This window comes from Drosophila novamexicana, unplaced genomic scaffold (assembly GCF_003285875.2).
Source record: "Drosophila novamexicana strain 15010-1031.04,08,12 unplaced genomic scaffold, DnovRS2.1 tig00000387-arrow-pilon, whole genome shotgun sequence".
Taxonomy (NCBI): Eukaryota; Metazoa; Arthropoda; class Insecta; order Diptera; family Drosophilidae; genus Drosophila; species Drosophila novamexicana.
The window spans coordinates 210001-230297 of NW_020824800.1; the positions used below are offsets into that span (position 1 = coordinate 210001).

Genomic DNA, 20297 nt, shown 5'->3' on the forward strand with positions numbered 1-20297 from the left:
TATATAACATGTATATAAGCTAAAATAACAACATGTCAGAAATTAAATAATTAAAAGTAAATTAATATGCTCATATTTTAAGTCAATTTATAAACATAAAAGTTATTTTCGTTTTATTGATGAGAGAATACTTTGCAGAGAAATTTGTACTACAAAAATAAAGCTTTCTTGGTCCGACTGACCGACTGACTGACGAATTGTTATTTTCTAGATAGTTATTATATATATATATGTAAATCTGATAATCAACGCTTCAGATTGATTATTGGAATTAGCTTTCGCAAAGATGAAGCAGTTGTGCAAACTGACGAAAAGATACATTTTTGTCCTTCAACTGATCGCTTTCAATTTTATTTTCTTTTTTTATCAAATGCGAAATACTGTCGGAAATTAGATTTCAATAGCATTTTATGAAAACACTATTAGTCACTATATAATGATCCAATCAGGCGCAATAAGCATATAGTATAAGCAACTCGACCATTTGACAACGAACGGATAAGCTCGTAAAGGGATAGTCAGCTCAGTCAGACAGAAAATAAGCCAACAATTGACTTCCTCAAATGAACCCGACGAATTTATTGCCTTGGAAAGCTATCCAGTCGGCAGGCTGCTTTGCCTAGCCAGATAAGTTATTGATTATTTGGCCACATCTGCTGCATGCGAGTCAGGGAGCATCTCTAACAAGTTTACCGGGTATATTGAGGGTCAGATGCCTTTTGAATATGTTAAAAGGACATTGGAAATCGAATAATGAAGTTTCATTATCTATATTAAGTCACATTTGATGAAACATTACACAAACTAACAGAGCACAATCTTGCCGACTGCGTAATACTCTGTCCGTGCTCCGTTGGCCTAATGCCTTAAAAACTTTGTGACGTTATATTTGAGGAAGATTAGGCCCTCGGGTAGTTCGGATCTTAAATAGATAAGATATCTAACTACACGAGTATATACTTATAGGCATGGACGGAGAGGGGAGCACATTGCCCAAAGCCAATATACTCTTTTCGGTTAGTGAGAACAGGGCATAAAAAGGCTTACAATTTTTAGCCCCAGCTTTGCATTTTCTGTTTATTTCGTCGTAAATCAAGTCATTCACTATTACATATACAGCCCGGCCTGAAAGAAAATTCAGCAACAAAATAGTCATTTGCAATGTCCCTAGACAACAATTTAAATATATTTTGGCATTTTTGTTGTTTTTACTGCTTTCGAATTATCCTTGCGCTACCTTTTCTTCAAACTTAAATTGTTTTCTATCTCTGTCTTTGTTTTGTTTTCAAATTGTTTTTGTTTTTTTTTTTTTGTGTGTCTTAAGGGCTGTTTCATTGCCATAAGCCGTCCGTCCATCTCGGCATTTTTCGCCAGCCATTTAATTTGATGCCAGCTAAGGATTAATTTTTGTTTAAATAAAAATCAAAATTAATTTTCCGCCTACCTTTGATCAGAACAATAAGGCTTCCATTTTACGCTTTTGCCTGTATTTTATTGAAAGCTTGCTGCAGAAAACGCATTCAAACGAGGTATTAAAGTTTTTTTCAGATTGCAATAAATAAATAACCCGTCTAAAAACACACAAATTAAAATTGTTCATACAAAAGAAAGTTTCAGTCATAGTTTTTCCCCGGGAGCTTAATAATATTGTTAGCTAGTTAGTTTTGATAAGATATATTAAACATACAAATATTACAAGTTTCAAATTTTAAATTCCTTTTGATATATATATGTAGATTGATAACTTTAATACTGAAAGATTTGTGCCCACAGAAATAATAGATAAACGGACTATGATGTATCGACAAAGGTCTTCTTGTATTTTATTTATATGTCAGCACATAAATAAGTAAAGTAACATTTTAAACAGTTTGTCGAAACACATCTAAAACGTAAGAGCTGAAAACCTTGATATCTAACTTTGGTTACCTTATGGGATCAATGTGTACTCTGGGAAGCGGCTTAGGGGGATTCCCCCATTAAGTGTTGAACATTCAAGGAAAACTGTTGCTTGTAATTGTTTAATCTCCGATCAGACTAAAATTCGCTTTCATAGATCTTTGTTTAAACTATATCGAGTGGTAAAGTCTCCTTTCTCTCCCACAAGTTACATGAGCCAAGTAAAGTTTAGAATACAATAACAAGTATCCCCTTCAACAGTTTTAAGCTATTAATTGGCATTTGACAGAGTCTAGCGAAGTCGGCTGTAAAAGTTAAATAGAAATAATGTGTACCTTGCATATAATTAACAATATGCTTTGAGTTGGCTTTTGGTTCTTGGAAAAAAAAGTAAATGTATGCTAGACTGCAAATTAATTAAAGAACACATAAAAGGGAAGCACGAATAAGTAGGCTCACAATAGAAAAATCAATATTGGGTCAGAACTCTCTTGGGATTGAACACCTAAAGGTACAAAACCTTTAGTTGAATTTTATTTTTGTTAACATTTTTTCTGTGCTATTTCTGTGACTCCTTAAACTGTTTTACTGCCCAATGTGACCGTAATTACCGTACGCTGAAATTTGCTAAAATGGCACGAGGTAGCTGTGTAAAAAACCAATAAGGGTGTGCCTGACTAAAAGATACTCTGACCCTACTTTTACAAACATTAAAACTTATATTTTACATACAGAAGCGCAGATGCCCAAGCACGACCATCTTATGGGAAAATCGGATCTTATTGTCCGATCTTTATGAAATTTTCAGCTCATAAATATAACATGAAGATTTTAGTTTCTGCAAACGACGCACTAATACATCAAGACTCAGCTCATCATCCTTGTCAAGAATGCCAATGTGCCTCCGTTTTTACTTCAGCTCGACTGGGTACAGGGTATCCCTTGGTTGGGTCTTTTATTTGCCACTACCACTCGCTATAATCGCAAACTTATCTCCCCAGCCATACCAAACCATTTCTATGGGTATTTTTTGCTGTTGTCTCTTGAATAGCTGCCGAACTAATTGTTTAGCCTGGCTCAAGTTGTCTTCTATTCTCCGCTTTTCAATTGAATTCCTTGGATTTAGCTTGTTTTGCTGTGGTAATGTTAAGAGCTAAATAAGGTTTCAATTGTTGTTTAGAGAACAACAAACAATACACAAAGCCGTAACGCGCTATATCTTTTTATCTCAAACTATCCCTCTCTCTCTGTCTCTCCTTCTCTTTGTATAAGTATATAAAGAGAAATAAAATTTGTTGTATCTTTGTAGGACTTACCACATTTGGAAGGAGGAGCTCGTGCGTTTCGTTGCCACGCCACAGATGCGAATCCTGCGGCACATTTTGTATGTCACATTCAAGCGAATTGATTTTCTCCTGGAGGCGACTTAAAATCCGCGGTGGAGCAATTGGCTTTAGTTCCGATTTAGTGAGATTAGCTAAATGACGTGATCCCTCCACGTCTGGACTCTGCTTTGAGGCAGACGTTGTTATTTTGATTTTGGCTGAGACCACTTCCAGCTTTTCCGACTGCGGGTCGGCGGCATCCTTCAGCAATAATTTAGCGCGCTTAAGCTCGTGCCCATATTTTATGGGTTTCACAGTAGACCATTTACTCGTTGTTTTTGCTGCCGAGGCGCCGTCAAAACTTTGTGCCGTAGACGTCAAAGTCACGCGTCTCGGCGGCAAGGACGTGGTAGGTGGCGAGGACGACTCCGTCGAGCTTCTTGCCGCCAAGTTTGTGGTTTCGCTTGCTCTAATGACTTGACGTGGCTGCTGCTCTGAACTTTGCCCAAGACTCTCAGTCAATGCTGGGCCCTCTGATGACTTTATAATGCTGCTACCAGTGGGTGCACTTGTTCCTAGCGCAGTGCCAATTTCTTTCATTAACTTTCGTTTATTATGCAACAACATTTCGTTGTACAACTCTTTGCTGTTGTAGAACTTTGTGGTGGAGAACTCGGGATGCGAGGCAACGGCTGCCGCCACTGCTGCAGATGCCACCGCATCAGTATTGAACTTGGTGTTGGCGAAGTCGACGTGTGGCATGGCCATTACATCGCTGGCCCGTTGCTGCATCGGAAACTCGAAGCTTTTCTTCACACGCCGATCAATGTAGCTGTCGCCCGGCGCCAGCTGTGGCAGACCATTCGCCTGGCTCCTTCTCGAAGGAGCCGTGGCAGCAGTCGCAGATGCTGCGGTTGTTGTTTCGTGCAACTGAAACTTGCGCTCGATTTCCGTTATCAACTCATCCTGCTCGGCCAACAATTTGCCGGTAAAATAACTAGGCGTGGACTCCACGCCAGGCGCTGTTGTCAACGGGGTCGTTGCCGGATTGATACTTGGTTTGTCTTCCTCCACCTCGTTGGGCATTAGATTCTGCCCGTACTCGTCGGCATTATCGCTCCGTATCATCGGCTGAAAGTCCTCCAGCTGCACCGGATACAGATCCACAATATTCAGCTTGCTCGCCCCCATTGGCGGCTGCTGGGCCAACAGCGCCCCATAGCGTGCCCGCTCATCCTCATTGAGATCGGCGAGAGTCTCGGCCACCTGATACGATTCTGCCGCCTGCATTTGTATATGTATTGGCAGAGCTGAAGAGTCCCCGGTGTCCTCCTCCTCCTCCTGCTGCTGCTGCTGCTGCTGCTCCATCTCTGCCGCTGGCTCGCTTAGCCTAATGCGGTAAAGCCTGTCAAAAACGCCGCTCAGCGATGCGAGTGGCGGCACGTTTGTCGTCATTAGCTTATCCGCCGTTGTGGCTGCTGCTTCCGTTGTTGCTGCTCCTGTTGGTCCAGTTGGGATTGCATACTCTTGTGCTGTTGTTGCTGCGGCAATCTTGCCTGCTTCATTTCCGCTTGGAATGGCCGGGGCTGCTGTAGCTGTTGCTATGGGCGTGGTCGAGGCAGAGGTGGTGAGCACGCCCACAGGCCCAATTTGTATTTCCGATAAAGTTTTCGTTTCGCCTACGCCGGGGGCACTGACCACTCTGTGGGCGTGGCTGCTGTGCGAGTCATTTGTTATGGTAAAAGTTGCTGATGTTATTGGCGCTGCTGTTGCAGCCTCGCCCGTTTGTGCCGCCGTGCCGCAAACTGTGCAGGCAATTACAAATGTTAAAATGCACATTTTAGCTATTTTCGCTAGCATTTTGGAAAGTATTTTGCCGCCTGTGGCTCTGGTAACAAGTTGTTCTTATTCTAAGTGTTTTGCCTTTTCCGTTAGTTTGTTGCCGCTTGTTGACTTCATCTGCCTTGGCTCATGCGGATGCTGCAAGGGAAATGAAATTGCGAAAAAAAAAATTAGTTATATTATTGAAAGCCATTTACATCTTAATCTGTGCCACTTAGTTTGTGTTGGACAAAGAGATCAAAAACAATCTAACAATGGGTTTTCATTTCTATTTTGAAACAATTTATATTCGCTCAAATTCTATTAATCAAGCAGAATATTCTGCGGGATGGCAATTACCGCAAAAAGTGAGTGGATTAAATGGCACACTGGACGGAAAAGCTTGCCAACAATCCATGATTTTGGCTTCTGCACCCTTTCCTGTTCAAATGAATTCAGGGCCAGAACGGAGTACGTCCGAACTTAATTAATTGAAACTTGCTTCGCATAAGCTCTGATGTATTTACAGCGGTTTTATGGAAAAAGTCTGTTACGTTTGGCCACAGAAAAGTCTTCTAAGCCATCTGCAGCGTTATCTTCCTCGCACAGACGTCCTGGCTGAGCCATTTCAGGTAAAGATTTTCAGCAAATATGACTGCATAATGTTGCCTAGCTTTATGTTAATTTTTAGAGGAAAAAGGCAACTGTTTTCCGCTGCAATAACACTGCCAGAAAGTTTAAAAATTAAAGCCAACTCTCTCAATTATCTGGCTTTTAACTGATGTTAGATGTCATTAGTACCTAACAGCCTACATTCCAGAAAGTGACTCCCTAGTCTAAGCCTAAAAGAGAGTTAACGTCCTTCTCAGATCTTAACCCCCAGGGCTGCTACAAAGTGACAATGACTTCCATGCAAGTTGCAGTCTTATTGCCCGCCCTCGGCCAGCAAGGCTCACAGAAGTGCAGAAATCTGCTTAAGTGGAGTCTTGTACACGACTCCAGACTCCTAGACTGTGAGAAGAAAAAAAAAACAAGGAGAGCAAGAGCTCACATGCAAGTAATTGCACAGACTCCTATTGGACACCGATGGACTATACGATGAATTAACTAGATTATACCCCTTGAAACTGGAAACTGTTCTAAATTTAAACGTGAAGTTTATATCAAGGAGAAAGCTGTTTTGCCTGCGTAGATGCAATATGAGGTATGGCAACATATTCATTTTCAGGGATGCCTTTCAAATTTAATTGAAATTAAAGCAGGTGAATAACAACAGCTAGGAAAGCTCTAGTCCGTGGTAGAAAATCTCATTATTTCCCAAGTCAAAGCCTGCAAGTCATTGCCTTGTAGTTATTTGGTCGAGCAGACTAACCCAATTTTAAAGAGTACACCTTTTGCCATTTGATGAAAGTACTCGAATATTGTTTTCTAATCTCAAAAACAGTGTTTGCTGTTTGTCGTACTGTAAATATGTGTAACAAAGTGCTAAAAAAATTCTTGCTCGTAAGTCTTATTCACAATTGAAATATAGAGCCCATTTGAAATGTTCTATTTACCATAAAAAAGAACCATGTGAAAATTGCTTATATAAACCGGAAAACGTAAAAATGCTTAGCTGCAGAAAAATAAAAAGGGCACGAGTAGAATGGATGCCTAAGGATGAGACTGACTGCGCAACACCCTGTTCACAGTTGAAGATTATTTCAAAATAGGCTACACAGAACCTTGCCGAGTATAGGGCAAAAGCTGAAAAAAACAGGATTGATGAAAAATTGGGCAGTCACCTTTAAACTGAAAGAAGAGAAGATTTGTATGATTTGTAAGGCCAGAGGTAGGTGTGGCATTAATATATGTTGCGGTCTTTGTTCTTTTTTTTGTAAGCAGAGTACATTTATTACGAGTTGAGAAATTAAAACAAATAATATAAAAAAAAAACGTACCCGCAGAAAATTGGTTAGCGAAAAGATTGTAAGGACTATGCAAAGCTTGTTTGTTGCTGTTTTGCTTTTGTAATGTGTGCAAACAGTTTCAGCAAAAAGGAAAATGTAAATAGAAATAAAGATGAAGCTTAATTAAAAATGCGACCAAGCGTGATATACACTCCGCACTGAGCCACCTAATATAAACGCACATAAATATATTGCCAACCGCAAAAAGCGTTGCAAATGGGCACAACCGACTGCGCAATACTCTGTGCATCAGAGAGTTGATTACGGATAGCATGGCCCTACAAATGTTATTGTGCATGTTTGACAAACATATGTTTTTATGCGTTTTATGATGAAACGGCGAATAAAATATAAAATATACATAATATATAAAATAAAATATCGTTGAGACCCTGCAGTACCTGCAATATTTGTAGGGATTTGCTCTAATACATTGGTGGATATAATTGTTTGCGATTAGCTTGCTTCCCAAAATCATCGACAAGTACGCTAAATATGCCAAGTAGCTATACTCTAACTTAACCGACAGCAAGAAGGACGTTGCACAAAACAAGTATACCCTTCGAACCCTCTGAACAGTGTATAAAGTATGGCTGGGTGGGAAATAAATGCGGGCAGCGATAGGATGTTGCTGATAAACTTACGTTGACTACGTAATCGTTTTCCTCTATATGCGTTTCTTTTATTTAGAAATGTTTTTGTTTGAGGCCGCATATTTTGGTGGCACGCAAAATATTACTTTGAAATCGTACACTTGCAAGCGCGGCGCTCATAAGCCAAAGGAGGCTGCCCCACGCAATTGCACATTTTTAGGACGACAACAAAGGCGAACAGGACGAAGCTCTTTTATTCAGCTCTGAGCTAGAAAAATTTCAAGTCAAGTGCCGGCAAGTCGCTGCTTTGTGAAAACGAGTCCTATTCAAGGCATACCAGGGAGAGGTGAGCTCCACCGTGAGCTAAGAACAAGCCAAACGAGAGCGAACCGAACATAAAATACCCTTGCGTCATGTTTTCAAACAATATTAATAATTCAATTATTTGTCTACCAATTGTTCCTAACATATATGAACTATATCAAAGTATTTTGATAGTATACTATTCATAAGTCAACAAAAAAGTAAAGACTGCTCTAGTCGAGCGTGCCCGTTTAGTAAATACCCTCTACACATGGCAAAGCGTCCGTAACCAACATTGGAGCTTCCTTTTAAGCATTCACAAAAACACAGACAAACACCGCCGCACGTAGTCCCATAGAAAGGCGTTCCTGAATTAGTTCAAAGTCTGATCTTCATAAAACTAATAGACCAGTTCCCTTAGAAACATCCAAAAACAAAAGGCAGCTATACAATTACACTGAATGGGAATGGAGAAATCTCCCACAGTGAAAACATATAAAATACCCTCGGCAAGGATTTGAGCACCACTCTAAACGGAATGTCAATGTGTCGATGATTACTATCAGAACATATTATTCGGTTTTGCCCCACGGTGGCATTGCCAGTGATGTAGTTGGAGTGTGCTACTTTGCGAAGAACTCACATTAATCTTTATTTTTATACCACAAAGATGAACGAGTGAAGATGGCCCAAGGAGGAGGAGGAGGAGGAGGAACGAGTACAAGTATCCAGTTTAAAACGTTTTTTTGTTTAGCGTTAGAGAGAGTTAGAAAGGGGGACACATATTTAGTAGGTCGCTCTCAAGAATCTTAAAGCTTAAGCCACTCGAAATACATTATATGGCTGCCGTTTTTTTTACGATTCTGCAGTTTATGACGCTTGTGAACAACAGGACGGAACTCTAAACATTCCCCCCGTAAGGGTAGTAAACAGTTTTTATATAAATATACATATATCAGCAGCGTGTTTCTAACATGCATACCGCTGATGAGAAGGAATCCGCTCAAGACATTAGGGCTGAAATGTTAAAGTTCGTTACAAAAGTATTTGGCAAATTTGGAAAAAGCTTTAATATCATGTGTTTTATAGACCTTTTAAATATCTAAGAAAAATTCTATATTATAGAAGAAATCCATTCAAGACATTAGGGATGAAATGTTAAAGTTCGTTACAAAAATATTTGGCGAAGTCTTTTTTATGGAATTTTAAAACATAACATATATGCTTTAAAATATCAAAGAAAAATTAATTGTTAAATATTGCACAGTCAAAAATTTAGTTTTGGTTTAACAATATTTATGAACTAGTTAAAAATCAATTGAAATATTAATAATAATAATCTTTTGGAATATTACCGAGCTCTGGCCTCGTCAACTGTTTTGTCGTTTCGTATACTCTGTTCGCAATAGTAAGAAGCAAGTGTATTGGGCTTGTGCAATATCTAGCAAAGTAGTTTGTGCAAACCGACTGCAACTTTCTTTCTTTTTTAAAGCCTCTAAAATCATTTTGAAATCTTAAAACACACGATTTCGACTGCACAATACTCTGTGCACTGTGTACGAACAGCTTACACTGACTATTTTCCAACTATGACTAGGAGATATTGATTTTGGCAATTCTTTGAGGCAGACTATGGGCGTGGCCACAATATTTATAGCCTTCATATTTCGAGGAGGTCACCAATAGTCCTCGTACCAAGTTTGGTGACTAGAACTCAAAATATGTAAGACAATATTTGGGTGTGCCCAAAAATGTTCAAACCGCGTAACACTCTATATTCTTGTATAGCCGAGTAGGTAATTATAAAGTTTCAAGTAACCCGCTTAAAATAGAGACGAAAAAAACCAACAGAAAAAGGGGTATTACGAAAGCTTATGCCACTCTTTTTTTCTTTGTGAATAAAGTATTAATGGAGCAGTTATTCTTACAGATTCAAATCAGACTTGTGATGTTTTCCGTATCGAACTGGTGATAAGTTTTTGCTCATGTGCTAGAGGCATGCTGCAGCTAGAAATCTCTGCAATTGGCTAAGATATTTTGAATACAAAATTAGTATAATCTAGTCTTAAAACCGAGAGATAAGTAAGGCTTAAGTAAAGCGGACGGTTCGGACGGCTAACGGACATTGCCATGTCGACTTAAGTTTAAGTTTAGCTAGAGTATATATATATATATATATATATATATATAAGTTCATCTCTACATATATATATATATATTAGTTTATCTAGAATATATATCCAATTTCCGGTCGGGGACAATTCGACACGATTTTATAATAATTAAAGATTCTTGCACTGCGATCTACTCAGATATTATGTCAAAAAAAAAGATTAAATTAAAAGCTAATTCTTAAAATTATTGCCTCATAATCAGTTTGATTTATTGAATTTGTTATTTACTTGAATTGTTCAGCTTTCCAGTTATTATGATTTAAATAATACATATTTTCACCAATCACAGGATTTATATATGTTCTTTAGTCGTAGCACTATTTTGATTTGTATTATATTTTATGCAAATCCTAAGTTTTTTATTTTTATTTTAAAAGTACACAAGCTCCTTTGGAATGCAAGTATTTAAGTACTAATGGAAATGGCCACAACTACCTAATTGTTTACTAAAATGCAAACAATTGAAACTTTCGGAAACACAATTAGATTTGTTGGCGCGATGCTCTGCTCTCAGCTCTTGTGTTTGCTTCTGCTTGTCCAGAGTCTGGCGCTGACCAACCGTGAGGATTGAAATCTGCTCCGCTACTGAGGCGGTCTCGTCCGCAATGCAATGGATGCTGCGTCATCTAGATGAAAGCTTTGCCTTTTGCCATAAACACACACAAGAGTCAATATTCTCTCCGCCTTTGAGCATGCGCACAGCATCCGTGTTTCTGTTTTGGGTTCAATTTTGGGCCATTTGCCGAGTACGAGTACGAGTTCGGGCCAGACGTGTTTAAAAATTACCCAAAACATTTACGTACAGCTGTTTGGCATCAGCTGGCGCGGCATTTGGACAACAAAAGGAGCTCAAAGGATACTCGCGTTGCAGTCATTTACCATTATTATTTAATTGAATTTGTATTACAATTTTATCATTTATTCATGTAATGCACAGTTTCTGTTTCAATTGTCTACGGTTCCTTCCGTTTCAAAGGTTCACTGAGGAGCATGCTTTTCATTATGCGACCTAATGTGTGGGTAATGCATACAAAAGTCCTAATGGATGCCCATGTGGGCGATGCGGGAGAGCATTGACGTCTGGTCTCGGCTTGCGCAAACATAATGCCAAGATTTTTTTTATGCTCGCTGCACATTTTGTGCAATCTCTGTCCGTCTAGTCGTTTGTCTATATGCATGTTATTTTCTTTTGCGCCGCCAATGAAGTCCTTCGTATGCAAGCTCCTGTAAATCCGCGTTAAACAAAGTGTTTAAATTGTTTGTTCAAGCCCGCCAGGGCGCTAGCTAGGGAGTCTACTTATGGTCTTTCCCAAGTCAATGCAAGTATCAGTTTAAACCTTCAAATTTTCACAAATTTCATACTTAGAAGGGCTTTCTTCTTCTGTATTCGTTAACAGCTATCAGAAAGGCGAGTAGGACTTTTAAGGCTTGCAAGTATGTATAATAACAAAGAAAAAAGTACATCATTTAATGAGACCAGCTGTCCCGCTGTTTGCCTGCAATCGAAAAGTTTATTAATAACAAACACGAGCTGGAAAACCAGGCAGCGCTTTTCCGGTCACGTTAAAACAAAGTAATTCATAAATTTTAATTAAATTATGAGTGCAGCCCGCAGAGTGAGTGTAATTATATTTAAACAGCAGCCGAAATATGTTTTTATATTAAATTGAAATAAGCGTAAGCGACCTAGTCTAGTGTAACCGGCCATGAGATACCCTGCACCCTTGAATATAATTTGTTCAAAGGTTTAGGGCTTTATCTTTAAACGCATTTGATGCAGATCAAGAATAGATATACTTTATAGAAGCAGAGATGCTCCCTCAGCAATACACCCCTTTTCAGAGCGTACAGGGTATAAAGTGGAAAAAACCGCCAAACCAGAATCGAGAACCAAGCCCCAGCGGCGGGCAATATGCTCGACGTAATCCGCGTGGTATTCGTAATGTATGCTTCTACGGAGCTGCTCATGTAGTGCATTATACACCAACAAAATCAACGTTATGCAAATTTAAATTTAAGCATAATGGAGTAAGGGACTCACCGTTTTTAGACCCATAAGGAGGGTATTTTAATTTGCTCAGCAAATGTGTAACACATGCAAGTGCTAACCGATAAAGTATACAAATTTTTGATCAAACTTAAAAATATACTCAATATATCGTGTTCGCCTCTCTGTTGCATTAAAAATACTTTTAGCTTTAAAGTTGTATATTGTCCACCTTTTATTTCCATGGGTGCATTAATCGGAGTTAGCCAGATTAGGCGGATATATTTTAGAAAGAATCGGATGTTTTTTTATGAATCTTTGCATGACTCAGTACAGTAATGTAGAACTCTACTTTATGTTCGTAAGGGTCTTCAATCTTCGGTCAACCCGAAGACAAAAGATTATTCTTGCTTGTGCATAGAGTATATTTTCTATTCCCTTGCAGCTATATCAACATGTATGGGCGTGCTTGTGTTTCCAGCAAACAACAAATATTTGTAATGAGCCTATTAAGTCATATTAAAGCCTAAGTACAGCCAATTTTATTAAAAAAAAAAAAGCAAGCAACACACAATTTTACACACATGAAAAAGTTTTTAAGCCCCGGCTACATATGCGCACACATTGGGCAATAAAGGTAATGCAAATTGCTGCCAAAATGTGGATATTATAAATTAGACCGTCAGCTGGCTTAACAGCAGATGAACTGAAAAGGCTCCTCTGAGCCAACATGCATATATTAGGCCCTGGATTTTAGTTATGGCACACGCCATGTGCCTTACTTTTACCCGAACATATTCGTATAAATTAATTATTATTATTAATTAAAAAGGACGGCAATTGTCAATCTAACTATCTGAAATGGAGGTTCATTTGAATTACAGGTTATTCATATTCTAAGCACTGATCGAGTTAACCAGACTGGAGTGGGGGTATGTAAGGGCGAGTATATGTTTTAGGTGATTTGAAGCTTATTTAAAGGGTATCTCGTAGGCTAGCTTAGAACTATCAAGCTGCAAATCTTACAAAATTATATGTGTCACAAATAAAATTTGTTTCCTATACAAATATATGTATATATAATTTGTCGGCCGAACAGAACTAACAATTCAGAGTGCTCGAAATATGTCGCTACTTAAACTATTGCAAATCCAGCTACCCTTTGCAAGTAGGTCCTTTGCACTAATCCACACTGAAGATTTGCGAACTTGTTTATTTTAGAAGAGAATCTCAATATATATGCAGCCGCCAGACTGATCCGCCCTTTACTGAGGAGTCCCATTGCGCAAGTTGTCATTTCCTTTGCGGTGGGCTATTATGCAACTACGAAGCTTGCCCAGATTTATGCACTATTCACAAGGCAAGCTGATAAGAGTCCCTCGAAAATGGACTATCCTTCACAACTGGCCACTGATTGCCGGGACAGCCAAGCTATTCTCAGAGACCGACTGCCTCAGAAGCGTGAGGCTCTGCGGCTCACCCGTCGACAGTTGACGGCCTACGACGGAATGCGAGACAGCCAACCCATATACACGGCGCTTAATGGTAACATTTATGACCTCAGCTCTTCGCGAGATACTTTTTTGGGGCCCGGGCCCTACTCGCTGCTGGCAGGCTGCAATGCCAATCATGTGCTTAATATTGCATGCGGTTCAATGGGCGTTTGTACCGACGATGTCCTTCAAAGATGGGAGCGTAGTCTGAACGCCGAGTTCCATATCATTGGCTACTTGACGGACAGCGAAGGGTCCGAAAGTGACGACAGTGAAAGTGACGTCTCAACTCTTGTGAGTAAACGCAGTCAAGAGCATCAGGATTCTAATCACGAATCCAATTATTGTTAGGGTCCGCATTTAAGTTGGCTTTTTCCTCAAACAAACCGCGTCGAAATAGTGGTTAGAATAAAATAAACTAAAATCAAATAAAATTAAATATAACATACAATAAGTTAAGTTCAAAAAGGTATAAAAGTCTGCTATCGAATCTAGGATGGCAAGCCGCTCATATCCTATTCCAAGCTTTAATTTGTTGAGAATTGCAAGCGTAAGCAACAACCAAAATAAGAGAAAATATCTGAGCTTATATTTTAAGCGTGAAACAGCTTGCGTTAGGCTTGCAAACATATACCCTATATCAAGCTTAAACATGTTGAGAATTGCAAGCGAGCTAAAATAAGCGAAAATATCGGATGCCTTTTATTGCTGTCTTCTCTGATATGCTTACGTATCGTTCCAATTTATCTGCCTTGTCGTTATGTGTTTCGATTCGTAAATATTTATCTGAGGGCTAGTCATTCTGCTAGTGAAACGTGAACTGGTAAAATTAGTTTAAAAGAGGATTGCAAAGGGTCATGCTTTTGTAAAATTCCGCTCAGTTATTGAAGCCTGAAGCGCCATTTAAGCTCTACAATTGGCTGACTGCAAGGCATGTGGTCCAAATGGTTTTCCATTGAAAAGAAAATGTCGCTGGTGTCGGCGACATCAACAAATTCTGCGTTTTTTGTCACCTCGGGCAAACTTTTCAGTTGTGCCAAATTCTCAATAGAGAAAAATTGAATTGGTAAACGAACTGAAGCGGGGCAGGTGTTACAAGGAGGGGCCATCAAAACCATCAGGTGCTACACAGCTAATAAAATCAAAATTACTTTTTCGCAACAACAATGAGACCTATCGGGCGCAGCTACGTGCTTAAGGAGTTGTAACAAAGTTGTCCAAAAACTTTGAGCACACACTTAAAAATCAGCCAAATGTACAAAAACTCAACACGCAAGGCACACAACACGCAACTTGGTTCTAAAGACCGAGATATCTTTGATAAGCAAAGACCAAATGTTATTCGATGTGTTAATTTCGATTAAATTTAAAGCTGTCAAAGCAATGAAAAATACGAGAAGATACCCTGCAATCATACACTGCTCCATATGGAATCCAAAGCAACCAAGGCAATAAGTAAGAGCTTTTAGTCGAATGCTCAATACTCTTTTTCAGAGTGTAACGAAGACGAGCGTCTGTGTGATCATTGGGATATTGACTTTGTCAGGTGAGTCCTAAGCTAGTACCTTGAAAAAATAGATTTTGGCAGTTAAGCAGAGGCAGCGGTGGGCCAGAATATGGTATTTTAATCTTTAAACAAAAGTCTAATATTATATAAGGTTTGTTCGATATGTAGATATTTAAAGTTCAAGATTCTAGCTTCAAAAGTCTCAGTCAACAAGACGGACCAATTAACTCTTGTTCACTTTGCAAGCAGGGTATTCAAATAACTAGCAAACTCTTGTTCACTTTGTAAGCAGAGTATTCAAACAATTTCTGCAATTAAGCAATGTCTCATATCAAAGTAAACATTCAATTTGAGACGATAATCACACACGACGAGGACCAGGACACCAGACGCTTGCGGACTGCCGACTGCGTTGCTAACGACGCCCATTGTTACACGTCGGGAATACAAATACCTAATTAACCGCGAAACTGGGGATTCCAACAGCCAGGCTATGCCTAAGCCTGGAGAGTGAGCCTGGAGAAAAGCCAAAGCCCGCCCAGCCTCCCCGTCAGGTTTATGTGACAGACGCAGCTGTGCTCGACTTTTGCAAATAACACGCTTTTGAATATAAAGTGCTCAAATTACATGGGCAAACACATTTGTAATTTGTAATTAGTTGCGCCATGCGAATATGCTGAGAGTTAATTTCTTGTCTGGGATCTGCCTGGCCCAATAATTTGAAGGGTGAACATTTTTGGTCACATGCTCGGCTTTCATCTTTAACGCTGCCAGTTCGGCTATTTGTGCCAAAAATCTTCGTCTCAGGATTTTCATCTGAGTAAATTTTATCAAGGCACACGAACATGCAAAGCATACACACTTCGCAACAACTTTATACGACAATTAAGGCCTGACTTGACTTTTTATATGTTATTTTTAAATAATCCAAGTTTTATATTCTCTGCCATAAAATCAAATCCAAGGGCAGATTCTATAGATGAATACAGCTTAATATAAAACTAATACTAGCGGGTATTCCCCGGACTTGTCTGTGACAAATTTTGTGCTCAAAGTTTAGATAGAACCTTTTTACCCAGTTCCCGCCTGTCCAAAGTTAAAATCTACCATTTAAAACTGCAATTCTGTCGGAAAAAGTAGCTTTAGTTAATTAAGCCTAATAAAACCCGCCATAGTCTCAGGTCGTAGTCATCAAAGTGTTGGTCTACCTCAACTTCCCTTTGTGGCTGGGTATTATTATGCTGGCAAACCTCGTAGCCTCATATTATCATAGATTTTATCAGGTATCGAAGTATAGAACATACCACACATTTGCTATATGTCATCGAGGGTATTAATCTTCAGTAAATAATTTCTTTTATTCAGCCACTCTAGAGGTTGTAGGTACGTGTTATTGATTCGCCCTGGTCTATTTCCCTATCACTCATCGCATTAGTTGACTCCACAGTAAGCATACACAAATTAATTCATTCAGTTAAAATGTGGCCAGCTCGTCGCACTTGGCGTCAGAACTTCGCTCGGTTAAATCTTTGGGCGACACTTTACGGATCTTGGGCACTCGGTCTGTTCCCATTCATCTATAATTCCAGCACGAAGAAACTGCGACGATCCACGTGGCTGATTGGATATGGCATCATTTTGCATCTTGGATTTGTTTGGGTTACGCTCAACTATCAAACAGAAACCGAAACCACAGCCCTGATTGAGGTATTCCATCGGAATCCTTTGGCAGAGCAAATCAGCTATCTACAAAACCTTCTACTTTTGGCAACCGTTTTTGTGATGCACTTTCGGAACTGGTGGCTCTCCGAGGAGCTTGCCAGTACTATTAATACGCTTACAAGTCTATATCAACGACACCTTAATCAACTAGACTTTAACGATTGTCTCAGCTTTGACAATTACATTATTTATAAAGGCTTATCGATTTGGTTGGAAGTCGCTTCAGTGTTCGTCATGCGATATGGACTGTCGCCTCCCATCAGCTTTAAACTCTTTTTGGGTCTAGTCGGTATCATGGCAGTTCAGATAAGCATGCTTCTAATTGGGATGCACTTTCACCTGGCCGTATTGTACATATATCGCTCTGTTTGGATCGTCAATCGGGAACTTCTTACGCTGGCAAATCGTCTAAGGATGTGTAACATAAGGAGATCCCCTCGTGTTCAAGAACTGCATTGCCTTTATAGGCGCCTCTTGGGGCTAAGCAATCGACTGGGTGCTCTGTACGACTGCCAAATGACTCTTTTCATGATATCCCTACTAAGTGTCAATATATTATCCGTATTCTATATGATTGTCTACTGTATTAGTTTAAAGAAAATATTGACGTTCGCGCTGGCAATCAACTTTACTCAGGCGCTAGCCATTAATTTGATGGATTTCTGGTTGAGTATTGCGGTCTGCGACTTGGCAGAGCGACAAGGTCGAGGAACCTCAGCTATTTTAAAGCTATTCAATGACATACCTGAACTAGAGATAGATCTAGACCGAAGTGTAAGTAGATGTTTTTTTTAAATATACCTTAACTGAGACTCTTCTTTCAGATCAACGACTTTGCCCTATTATGCTGTCATAGACGTCTAAGATTTAACCATTGCGGCTTGTTCTATGTCCATAACGCAATGGGATTTCGAATGATTGTTGCTTGTGTACTGTATTTAATCTACTTGGTTCAGTTCGATTATATGAATTTGTAACGCCTCTAAATTGTATTGTTCCCAATTTTTAGAATAGAGCTATCGGGTATCGATGCGATTAGGGAGGAGATCTTAGGAGAGGAGACCTTGGCTACAAGATTCCTGTCCGTACCTACACAGAATTTAAACACTATGAAAATAATCTGGGTTTTACTCAGCTCCTATGTTGTTGTTAGGTTTAAGACATTAACTACATAAGGAGATAGATTTGGCTAGAATTCAGGAACTACTGCTAAAGTGAACAGGCTCGTGCAGTAGCTAGACTGCAAACAGGCAAAGGAAACGCAAGAGCCTTTCCAGGCTCCCCTTATCTAACCCTATGAACTGTGACCCCTATCGTGCTGCAAGCCAAGAGGTCAACTTTGGAAACCATTGGAGGTGCAAGCGAGAGCATCATCAGGTGTTGGAAGACGAAAGTCTAGGGTATCTCCGGCTACGCCCAAGGCCTTGTTTATGGATAAGTAGTTCCAAGACTGTAATCCCAGCTGTGACTGCGACTAGGATGATTTTTATGATATATGAAAGCCAGAGTGGGCGTAAAAATTACAAAATTTATTCGAAAAATTGCTTATTAGCGACTCCTTGAAATTCCTAGAAATTCCTTCAGTTAAAGCGAGAAATCAATAACTAGACGGCGCTGTCTTCGCTTGCCGAATGCTACGGCAACAACAAAAGCTGTCCATGTTGCCTGACAATGTCATCATGTTGACAGACATTGTCAACATGTTGCTTACGCCAGGCAACATTTATAGCGCTCTCTTGGCGTTCAAAGTGCCACGCCGCTCTCAGATAAACTTCAGGAAAGCTTTGGCAACTATCAACTGCATGCTCCACTGGCATTTGTAAACATTTGTTTGGTTGCCAAATTGTTGTATTGCGACTTTGTGGAGCCAGACAGTCGCAATAGCGCCATGTGTGGGGATGGTCAGCAGTGCTGCCAATTGTATATTATATTAGAGGGTATACCCCGGCCTTGCCTGTGGTACGTATAAAATGAACAAGCAAAGAGCCAAATCTCGTGGAAATCGGATGAGATTTGACCGAGTTATGGGGAAATTTCGACCATTGTCTATAATAGGATATTTGAAATGACACCCAATTTGAGGGTACAATTTTGACCAAGAATAATGTGTCCAGTTTTGGATGAATTGATCTCGAGGCCAAACCATGAACAAAGATCCAAGCCACGTTTAAATCGTATGAGATTTGACCGAGTTATGGAGTGGGAAATTTTGACCTATGTCTATGTAGGATACAAGAATAATGTTGCCAGCTTTAGATACCACATTGATGTTATATATATGTATGTATGTTTATATGTATGTATATATGTATGTATATATACATGTATGTATGTATGTACGCATGTGTATATATATGCATACATGCATTAATGAATAAATGAATGTATGAATGTGTTAATTTATGTATGGATGAGTGTATATGTGTGTGTACATGTGTTTGTACATGTGTGTATGTGTGTGCGTATGGGTATGTATGTATGTATGTGCGTATATCTGTATGCAAGTAAAAAATACCAATAGCAGACCAATTTGTCTTGTTGTGCGGCAAATTTAAATAAGAAAACGTATTTATTACAGCTGCCCTCCTCCTCGATTCTCAAAAATGTAAGTAAGCCCGGCGGCTTCAACGCTGGAAGCTAAGCAGCCGGAGGAGCACCAAGGGGGCGGAGCAGGAGGCGCAGGTATGTATGTTTGTATGTATGTATGCATGTATGCATGTATGTATGTATGTATGTATGTATGTGTATGTATGTATGTATGTATGTATGTGTGTATGTGTGTGTGTGTGTGTGTGTGTATGTATGTATGTATGTATGTATGTATTTATTTATGTATGTATGTATGTATGTATGTGTGTGAGTATGTATGCATGTATGTATGTTTGTATGTGTGTATGTGTGTATGTATTTTTGTGTGTACGTATATATGTATATATATATATATATGCGGATGGCTCCAGTCCTTCGCGCTATGTGTGGACAGTGGAAGACTCGAAATACCTCTTTAACGAGCTTGATCCCAAGATGATGATTGGAATACGATACACGTCTTCTGCTGCGCAAAATAATATGCCTTGAACTCTTGAAGTCTAGATCGACTCGGTTGTTTCTACTCCCAGTTTGTGAAGAGAAGCTATGCAACAAGCAAAACTATATACTTTTGAATGACAGCCAATTACTGAATTAGGCAAATATTAAATTGCTTCCGGAATATGTTTCACGCAATTGGACTCAGGGCAATAGATTTTTAAGCGGCTTTACATTTAATTTGCAGACTTATGCGTCAACATGGGTATCGCAGCTCCTTGAGCTGCCAAAAACGCTGAACTATAAGGATTAGCAAACTGCAGACTTAGGCGGAACGCGCGCAGAAAATTCAGAGACCACAAAAAAACAGCATCATTTTACTTAAGCCTGGGAGGAGCATAAAATACGCTACGCAAGCGGAAAATGTTGTCAGATTTTCAAACGTAGCCTGTTTTTTTCTTCCATAACTCACACTTTTTCAGCCTACACTTCACACA

General features: G+C 39.4%; 3 protein-coding genes across 3 annotated transcripts in view; 2 read left to right on the forward strand and 1 right to left on the reverse strand.

Moving 5' to 3' along the window:
• LOC115760180 overlaps window positions 1-10370 on the reverse strand; it is a 28080-nt gene extending 17710 nt beyond the window's left edge. Inside the window, exons 1-2 of the mRNA XM_030701408.1 lie at window positions 10293-10370; window positions 3216-5204 (exon numbers count right to left, since the gene is read on the reverse strand). Of these exons, the coding sequence (XP_030557268.1) occupies window positions 3216-5084 (1869 nt within the window). The 5' untranslated portion in view covers window positions 5085-5204; window positions 10293-10370. The remainder of the gene's footprint in view (window positions 1-3215; window positions 5205-10292) is intronic.
• Window positions 10371-13057: 2687 nt separating this feature from the next.
• On the forward strand, window positions 13058-13967 carry LOC115760030 (membrane steroid-binding protein 1). Its single transcript, XM_030701197.1, has 2 exons — window positions 13058-13219; window positions 13273-13967. The coding sequence occupies exons 1-2, from the start codon at window positions 13177-13179 to the stop codon at window positions 13893-13895; spliced, it is 666 nt and encodes a 221-aa protein (XP_030557057.1). The 5' UTR covers window positions 13058-13176; the 3' UTR covers window positions 13896-13967.
• Window positions 13968-16530: 2563 nt separating this feature from the next.
• LOC115759941 (gustatory receptor for bitter taste 22e-like) lies at window positions 16531-17750 on the forward strand. Its single transcript, XM_030701080.1, has 2 exons — window positions 16531-17547; window positions 17598-17750. The coding sequence occupies exons 1-2, from the start codon at window positions 16531-16533 to the stop codon at window positions 17748-17750; spliced, it is 1170 nt and encodes a 389-aa protein (XP_030556940.1).
• Window positions 17751-20297: the final 2547 nt, after the last annotated feature.

Coding starts and splice junctions, on each gene's coding strand:
- LOC115759941 (XM_030701080.1), top strand. CDS start 16,531: ATGTGGCCAGCTCGTCGCACTTGGCGTCAGAACTTCGCTCGGTTAAAT. Junction 17,548..17,597: donor AGATAGATCTAGACCGAAGT/GTAAGTAGATGT, acceptor CTCTTCTTTCAG/ATCAACGACTTTGCCCTATT.
- LOC115760030 (XM_030701197.1), top strand. CDS start 13,177: ATGTCGCTACTTAAACTATTGCAAATCCAGCTACCCTTTGCAA. Junction 13,220..13,272: donor AATCCAGCTACCCTTTGCAA/GTAGGTCCTTTG, acceptor TGTTTATTTTAG/AAGAGAATCTCAATATATAT.